Source organism: Gavialis gangeticus, unplaced genomic scaffold (genome assembly GCF_001723915.1).
Source record: "Gavialis gangeticus isolate Ggan-Ray unplaced genomic scaffold, GavGan_comp1, whole genome shotgun sequence".
NCBI classification, from domain to species: Eukaryota; Metazoa; Chordata; order Crocodylia; family Gavialidae; genus Gavialis; species Gavialis gangeticus.
The window spans coordinates 82,886,362-82,895,349 of NW_017729025.1; the positions used below are offsets into that span (position 1 = coordinate 82,886,362).

The 8,988-nt window shown below is 42.0% G+C and overlaps 2 protein-coding genes across 4 annotated transcripts in view; one reads left to right on the forward strand and one right to left on the reverse strand.

The window, feature by feature from the left end:
• Nucleotides 1-6,501, reverse strand: part of NDUFAF1 (NADH:ubiquinone oxidoreductase complex assembly factor 1) — a 13,205-nt gene extending 6,704 nt beyond the window's left edge. The window contains exons 1-3 of one of the 3 annotated variants that reach the window (XM_019519043.1): nucleotides 6,473-6,501; nucleotides 3,276-3,909; nucleotides 1,093-1,278 (exon numbers count right to left, since the gene is read on the reverse strand). In XM_019519043.1, the coding sequence (XP_019374588.1) occupies nucleotides 1,093-1,278; nucleotides 3,276-3,785 (696 nt within the window). In that variant the 5' untranslated portion in view covers nucleotides 3,786-3,909; nucleotides 6,473-6,501. Of the gene's footprint in view, nucleotides 1-1,092; nucleotides 1,279-3,275; nucleotides 3,910-5,192; nucleotides 5,486-5,543; nucleotides 6,009-6,472 lie in introns of those variants that run through there. The other 2 variants (XM_019519042.1, XM_019519041.1) reach the window with 2 other exon arrangements.
• Nucleotides 5,351-8,988, forward strand: part of RTF1 (RTF1 homolog, Paf1/RNA polymerase II complex component) — a 50,166-nt gene continuing 46,528 nt past the window's right edge. The window contains exons 1-2 of the mRNA XM_019519932.1: nucleotides 5,351-5,648; nucleotides 5,982-6,013. Of these exons, the coding sequence (XP_019375477.1) occupies nucleotides 5,351-5,648; nucleotides 5,982-6,013 (330 nt within the window). The remainder of the gene's footprint in view (nucleotides 5,649-5,981; nucleotides 6,014-8,988) is intronic.

The following is an 8,988-nucleotide window of genomic DNA, read 5'->3' on the forward strand; positions in this document are numbered from 1 at the left end:
TGTGGTGGCTACTGCTGTGGGACTCTTATTTGATCACCATGTGCTAGACAAGGCAATCATATAAACTACAAGCAGGGAACTAGAGCAAATTGGATGCTTATCTTGCTGGGATCCTATGACCCCAGCTGACTTCCTGCCCTTTGGGCGGGGGGCTGGACTTGATGATCTTCCAAGGTCCCTTCCAGCTCTAATGTCTATGAAATCTATGAAACTAGCACATAAATATTTTACATGTTTAGGATATCGTAATACATCGTGAATTTAAATTTTATTAAGTTATTTTTCCCCCACTAACATCTGAAGGTACATCCCAATGTATGTTTTATTCAAATGAGATTATAGTACACATGAAGCTGTAACTTCTTACTAACCTGATGAACAATAATAATATGTAGTACTAGAGATAATCATTTCTGAACTCAAGCCATTGCAACATACTAAAGAAAAAACACTCCGACAAGTATTAAAAAGCTGAAATCTTAGTAGTGAAAAGCAGACGCTGTTATCTCAGACCTCTAAATACCATTTTATCTTGACCTCCAAAGATTCAAGAACTCAGAATTTATAATTCACCATAATCCCAAAGCCCCATAATCTCAGATTAATAATTCAGAAAGTGAAGCACCTACTGCTACTGGTTTATAATGCAAATGTTATATCTATTGTATGTCCACTTACTGGAATAGCCTCATAAACTAGATAGCTAGAGAGAATCCCAAATATCCCTATTCCCAATCCTATACTTTAACCACTATGAACTTGGATTTTAAAATTTAAGACACCTAAATGTGTTCCCTAGTTTTTTAACTGAACCTAACTAGCATCAAAGGGAATTCATTTTTCAGTGTTTCTTTTTCAATCATGATGCTTAGGGGCCTCCTTTAGTTATCCACATTTTAAAGTACTAGTTGCCATGACAAAAGCTTGAAGTAAGACAGTTTTTTCAATGCAAATCAACAACAGCTAGTTGGGGAACTTTTTCTGTGGTAGTAAATTAAAGAGCCCTAAGTATACAATTTCAGAGATATCTAAAACCACTGTACTGAAGAGAATTAATTTTCTTTAGACCAGTTGAAATATTCATGAGGTTACCGTGATTTCCTCCCAGTATGGACCGCCTCGGGTAAACATGAAATAATGGTACATATCATCCTTTTGATGGGAAAAGTATGGGTCTGTAAAAATGTTTATCATCCAGGGTCGACCATCACCACGGACACGTAAATACAGACTATTAAAGTTTGTCCAGTCATAGTATTTCTTCCTATTAAAAGACCCCTGCAAGAAATTAATAAAGTGTGTAATTTTATCTTAGTATGTCAATAAGAATTACTACAATAAGACCTGAGGCAGCCTTTGAATAGTCTCCCCCTCCCTCCCTTTTCATTAATTAGATAATATTTTCTGTAACCTAGAGGAGACGCAATGTAAGATAAGGAAAACCAGACTTACTATTTGTTTCATTATACCAGTCTTAGTTCCATGATTCTCAGTGCTGTTAGACATCTCAAAAATGGGGTAACATCTTCAAGGACTTGTACTCAGATTTTGTAATCACAAATCTCACTAAAGAAAATGAAACGCCACTCCCAGCACATTAACACAAATACTGCCATGACAGTATTTCTTTAAACCAGTATCCTGCATCTAAGAAAGGCTGACAGCAGAAGTTTCGGAAGAAGGTAAAAAAAGCAACAAGAACAGGTATAAAATAACCTGCTCCCCCTACAAAACTTTTTGTAGCTAATCCTGAGATGCATGCCTTCCTTTAAATTAAAAATTATCCTTCATATTTATTATGCTTTGTGTTAGCCTCAACTTGCTTTGTAAAGGTGGGAAGGTAGTAAGAGGCATTAAACAATTTGGCCAGATTAACACAAATCTGTGGCAGTCCTGGAAATGTAATCTGGGTCCAATCCTCTGGATTTAGCCATTTCCCTTTGAACGGATGTTCACCTGTATCCTTAGTTTAATCTATCCAATTTCCTATGTGCCATCTTTAAGTATGGCCTCTGATGAAATCTGTTCATATTCTTTATCCTTCAGAGCCCTAGTCCTCAATGTTTTACTTCTGTTCTCATAAACCAGGTCACAACTCTTGTTATTTATTCCACTGCAAAATGGCATTATCATCTAAACTGACTCCAAGCTTTTTCATCTTGGTATCCCTCTAAGAAACATCTAAAAATGAATACCAATAGTTTTTCATCAAATGAAGGAAACAGACTATTATAACTGAATCATATTTTTGTTCTCTTCTATTTATAACTTAATTTAGTCTTTTGCATATTTTGAAAGGTATCAGAATCCACATACAGAATTTTAAAAAGGATATTCCATAGCAGATTCTTCCTCTTCCACTTCAGCAAAAAAAGAGAGAGAGTATTCTAACCTCAAATTGGGTTTGGATACAAAAGTTAAGTTTGGGCCTAGATACTATGACTACTTGTAGGTACGCACATATACAAGTTAAATTAACAAAGTAGTCAGCACTACACCGGGCATTTAAAATGCACCAATTCTGTAAATAAAACTTTGCTATAAGAGACAAAGCTTGCCTTTGCTCAGTTACCATGTGTGCAATGGGAAATCCACTTTTGGTGATTAAGGGAAAAAACATCCCTTTTTAAAGAAAGATTTAGCCCCGAGCTAAAGTTTCAACTATGCCTAGTCAGAGTATGGCAGTGATTACATCAGCAAATGGACTGAAATAAAATGTCTCTCATTTCTTCAACTCTGCCAATTTACTTGCAACAAATAAAAGCCAATTCTCACTGGTATAACACAGAGTTAACTAGATTAAAGTAAGCCTCAAGAGGTCTGTTAAAAAGCCTAGCGAAGGTGTCTTTGTTTTATTCAATTTGAATACAGATTGTATTATCAGCTTAGACTAAGAAACCTAACAAGCAACCAGCACTAGAAGTCAAGAGTCTGAATTTTGTACTTGATTCAGTATACTCAACGGACAGTCTACGAAGCCTGTAGAACAGAGTTCACCCTTCAGCTCCCTGCACTAAATGAACACTTCAGTTATTCATAATTTTCCATGGCAAATATGAATTTTTCTCCAGTTGTGTAGAGTGAGCTCAAAATGTTTTTCTCTCCTTCCTGTGTCAGGAAAGTTTCTAATAAATAAAAACAAATGTACCTTGAAGAGGTAATCAGAAGAAAAAAATCTGCACTGAAGTCCCCTAATCGCCCATCCTGACAGCAGAATAAGAGGACCCTGATAAAATACTGAATGTTAACAACTTAAATAATTAAGTTGTACTCACCAGTTGTGGCTTGGCTTTATATCCACAATATCCACTGTATTTTGTTTCCCCATCACGAGGTACTTCAGTATTGAGGGTCCCATAGAAGACAGCACTTTGGTTATTTGTGCCTAGTTTTAGGTAGGCTTCACTCTTCCCTCCAATCTCTGTATCAGAGCTAGCTATCCATCTATTTAAATCTTTCTGGCTGCGAAATTTCCAAACCACTCTAGTCTGTCCCCATAACTGAATATGCAGAGGTTGGCCATCATAAGTTGTTACATGCTCCACTATCTCAGTCTTTACTAATTTAAAATGTTTTTTAATCCCACTCACTATTTTTTCAGTACTGAAATCAATTTTTTTCCAGACTGGAGCCTTATCAGGGCTTGTTCCTGGTCTCCTATAGCTACTATACATTTTGGAGATGTGATTAGTGATGAGAGGTCCAAGCAAAGCATGCAAGCCTTTGTGCCTCTGGCACTCCCTAGGATGACAAGCACTAGCCAGTAGTTTAAAAGCTACAGCCATAAAGGTAGAATTGAAGGCTGATCAAATTTCACTTCGAGAAAGGGCACTACCAGGTCTGAAATAAAGTCTTCAAAAAAGATTACTAGATGTACCAAATGTTGTTAAGGTAGCTTGTTTGTTCCACCTGTAACAAGGAATGAGAGAGAAAGAGATTACAAGCATACTTGTAAAGGTTTTACTTGTAAAAGGACACTGGCTTGAAATTAACCAATTTAAAAGCAGTTAAAAGCAATATCAGATTCTATGACTGCTGTGTCTTCTTGATTTTTGTCATTTTACAATAGCATTTTCCTATTTTTTACGCTTTTCTCTTGCCATTGCTGTGTAAGATTCCCAACATGAATCATGAGACAAAATGCTTGAAGTAAAACTGAAAAGAAAATAAAAAACATTCTCCATGCTTTTAATCATAGTAAAGGTAGATGTCACTTGCAGCATTACGAGAAATTTGCAAAGAAAATTTTAAAGTTGATAATGCCCTTGTGGAACACTGTGTCCATAATTTTGTGAACAGTCCTATCACTTTGTATCACATCTTTATGTATAAGATATAGCTGCTATACATACACACTGAAATATATACACACACACAATTATAATGTAATATATATAAGTGGGTTGTATTATATTTTTATGTATATGTAATAAAGATATTTATGTTACAAACATATATACTATCCAATGCATTTATATATAAAGATATACTAAAATAAAAAAGATGTACTAAATAGATATGTATATACTAAAATACCTATATGTATGCTGTTCAGCATATAACATGTTCATGTGTTTTATATAAAATATGATACGTTACGTATGATGGAGGCAAGGGAGGAAACCAATGTTGGCTGACTCCTCATTTGTGCTGCCTCAGTTTTTTTAGGGCAGCACAAAAGCTGAGCAAATAAACTTTCTTACTCTTTGTTGCACCATATAACAGGAAAATCAGTGGTACAACAAAAAGTAGCAACAGACTTTTGCACTACTGAGGCAGACCTCTATTACCTTGCAGTGCTTCCCCTGCTCAACCAGCCTACAGCAAGGAGGATAGGTTGGCACAGCAGAGAGCCCCCCCTGCCCTATTTGGGTCTGGGGCAGTGAGGAAAGCAGGGAGATGTGAGACAAAGGAGGACGTGTGTTGCGCCCAGTGAAGGGGACGTGCCAAGCTGCGCCACAACACAAGGCGGCACAGGTGAATCGTTCCACTGGGCTGCGACCAGACTTGATGCAAGTGGCCCTCTCCAGCTGTTTTCTTAAAAAATGCAGTTTTGCTTTCTGTGAGCTATCCCAGCATCAGCCAAATACGTCCCTGTCCCCCCATGAAGCAGTAAAATAAAAAGAAACCCCCCAATATCCCTAGAGGATACTCCCAGCATCCCATATGACATGGCTGAAAGAAAGTCTGACCCTTTAAACAAGCTGCATGGCGTAACTGTGGAAGTGCTGCCTGGCCTGGGGGTGGGGGGTCTTTTATTGGACCAGCCACCCAGGTGGGCCGAGGCCGGACGCCAGTGCCATCCACACTGCGCCATGCTCGGACCATTGTGACGCGACATGACACGGGGATGACGTCAGCGCCCCAGACGCGCTCTCCAGAGGGGCAGCTGCATCGCGGCTCAGCCCGAGCTACTTCCCCCGCAGCGCCCCGTGGAGCCCGCCAGCGCCGCCCCCGGCCCCACAGCGGCCCTGAGCGCCTCAGGGCCAGCACCCTGCCCTCGCCGCCCGCGCCCGCGCCCGCGCTCGCGCTCTCGTCCTCACCTGCCGGCGGACGTAGCGGGTCCGGCCGCGATCAGAGGCCGCCGCGCAACCGCGGCCGAGAGCAAAGGTTCCGCGTCCTGCGGGAGGAAGCCGCGGGGTTCTGGGGTCCGCGATGCTCAAAGCCACGGCGCTCCCCCGGCCGGCCCCGCCGCCTCGGCCAGGCGCCAGATACAAACTCAGCTCAGCCCGCCAGGCCGCTGCCGGCTCGTCCCTGCAGCACAGTGGCCTGTGCTCCCCTCGGGGGGGCAGCACCAGCTAGTGGGTAGAGCCAAGGCCAGGGCTCCGGGATTCCTCCTGCCTTCCAGTCCCAGTCATACCACGACTCAGCCTGGCCCTAAGCACCCAGCACTTATGTCCCGTTCCCCCCTCTGCTGTAAAAATGATACTTGGGTGCGAGTGTGAGGATTACACGCTGCCTGCCTGCCTGCCTGTCCTGAGACTTGCCCCGTGGGCTCCAGCTGAAAGGCTCTGTGAGTATAAAACATTATTTTACTGGTCGGTGCATTTTTTTAAATTGAGATCAAAGGGTTTTGGAGAGGAGGGCTTAGAGGTTTTTTTGGTGGTGGCTGTTGTGTGTGGGTAGGGGGGCTGGTGTTGGTGTTCAGGGCAGTGAAGTTCTACACTAGCCTTTCAGTCAGAGCTGTGTGGGTAAAAAATGTGAAATACTGAGACAGAATTTGATCAGACTATAAAAAGGTGCATCTGATGCAATACCTGTCATGGCAGAAAACCAGACCTGGTGACAAAAGTGGTCCTCTCCAGTCCTATTTTCTTTAAAAAATATTGTTTTGCTTTCTGGGAGCAAATCCAGCATCAGCCAAGTACACTCCCCCTAACTACTGCAAAGTAAAAAAAAAAATCCAAAAAACCCAGTAGCCCTTGAAGAAACTTCCAGCAGCCCATATTACTTAGATACAAAAAAGCCTGACCCTTTAAACAAGCTGCATGGCATAAATGTGGAAGTGCTGTAAGACCTTTCTATTTGGGCAGGTGTTTAGCAAGCAAAGTTAAGCTGGGATATTGTTTGGGGGGGGGTTGCTTTATATTTTGCTTCAATATAGATTTCATAAGTTGTTTTGTTCTCTTGCTTGTTTCTTGTTTTATAAGTTATTTTGCTCATTTACTGTAAGTCACCTTGAGGCTTTGTTGGGAAGGGCAACATATACCTCTAATAAATAAATGCCATATTTTCATAACATATACATCACAAACTGTTTGACAACAGTGACTCCTTTCTTGGCCTCTATTCCCAATTTTCATCACCCAGTATAAATGTACAAAGATTTTCAGAATTACTTTCCTCCCATCTCTCCACATATTCCAGTGGCCTGTGGAGTTCAGGAAATCCTTAACATCCTGATGCCTTGGCTTTAACCTGCCCACCATCTGCCTGATACTAATTCAGTCAGACACTTGATAATTCAAAATAGTAAGAAAAAAAGAAAAAGCAAACAAAAAGACATTATTGTTATCTTGAAAACTATCATTAGTTTGGGTAACTTTTTAAAAATAGGTTCTCCTATCCACCACTATGATGCATATTTTTTCTCTGTGAATGCCCTACAGGCATGGATCTTGACTGAGTCTACTGATGTTTGCAACCTGAAAACTCAGGCAGGTCTTGTTCTATAGCTGCCAACATTTAGACGTACCGTGATTAGCAATTTAGTGGTTTATTTTCCCTTATCTAAAACTCCATATACCTGGCCAGTTCACAATTCAGCTACACGTAATCTGTATTTAAACCATAGTTTACTTACATTAACATGTTTAAAACCACATCCTACAAGCTTCTTTGGAAATACATAGCACTGACATATTACGACATTTACAGGAGAAACAGTAGGGTTTATGGCTCAGTCTCCCAGGTCTAGAAGGTGTTAACTAATTGTAGGAGCATCACGGCTAGCAGAAATGTACATTACATGGAGAGCACATAGGAAAGTGGAAAAACTTGGTAGTGGGTGAGTGGTCCAGAGCAAATGCCGTTTGATGTACCTGGATCTTTGTTACTTAGTATTTCATGATTTTCAAAACCTGTCTTTACATTTAACATTAATGTAATTTACTAATGTAATGTTATTAATTGTAATGGCTGAGGTGAACATTTGTAATCTTACAATAATATAAGATTGTATTGTTTGAATACATGATTATTAATAAAATAACCATCAATTCTTACCCAAACCTAGGAACAGCATACAGCTTCTCTTGCCAATAGTCTCTCTCAGAGACTTACCTGCTAAGAGATTGGCAGAGCTGGATATTTATGCCTGTCCAGAGCCCATTGGGCTTTAAAGATATTCTGCCTGGGTGCAGAAGTCACCCTGAGCAGAGCCTATTGCAGGAGCAGGGACAGAACCAGGAGTTAGAGGGGAAGGGGAGGAGGGAATCCATAGATTTCTGCTGGAAATACTCAGTGGTTTACAGTAATGCCACTTAAGCTGTCAGAACTTCCAGCATTAGTCCTCTACTGCAAAGAACAGGTTGTTTGGCCCCTGCTCCACATTACGTATGTTTCACAGTTAATTGGTGAATTGGGCAATACATGTTGACTGACCATATGTGCAAAGTAATTATCACACAACTGACTGCTCAACCATGCAATACATTTAGAGCAGCCACCTGTGCAGAGTAATCATCACACTTACATTGACTATCCAGCTATAAAAAGAGTCAGTCCGCTATAAAGTTAGTGCTTGAAATTGTGTAACTCCGTAGCTGGTTTCTATCTAGCTGGAATCCAAACAGGTGGCAGGGCCCGCAAGAGGAAATTCTTCCTCCTCCAACCTCCAGGGCTGTCATTCATCTGTCACCTTGGAGCTCTGCCATACCTTCAAATTAAAACTGGCAAGAAACCAGCTATAGAGCGGCCACATATTTTCAAGCGCTAACTTTATACCTGATTTGGCATTTTGTAGCTGGACAGTCATTTTTATGTGTGATAATGACTTTGCTGGGGGCGGGGGGTCCAGTCTAAATGTATTGCATGGTTTACCAGTTCCTCATGGTACAGTTACTTTGCACTTGTGGCCTGGCCCTTCTTTCTTTGTGCATGTGGCTGGTTTACACTTCTAGTGCGATTTAGCGGGGAATTGTGTGATCTACCTAACATGTAGCAGGGGCCTGGTGGGAAGAGGCCTGAAAGGAGGAGAGGCACTAGTGTCCCCCCAGCTTTTGCCGGCCAGAGACTGGGGCGCGGAGCAAGTGACTCCTCCTGGCTCTCGCCATCAGCCTCTTCTACCTGGAAGCTCCCCGTATCCCGAGGAGCACGCGAGGGGTCGCTGGGAAAAGCGCGAGGGGCGGCTCCGCAGAGTAGCGAGGCAGGGGAGCAGCTGCGGCCGGGCCCCCGCGGCCTTTGTTGGGGAACAGAGGGGCTCTGTTGCGGGGAACTCGGCGGCGCGCGGGTTCCAGGCGGTGGCGACGGGGCCGGGCGGCGGGCGCG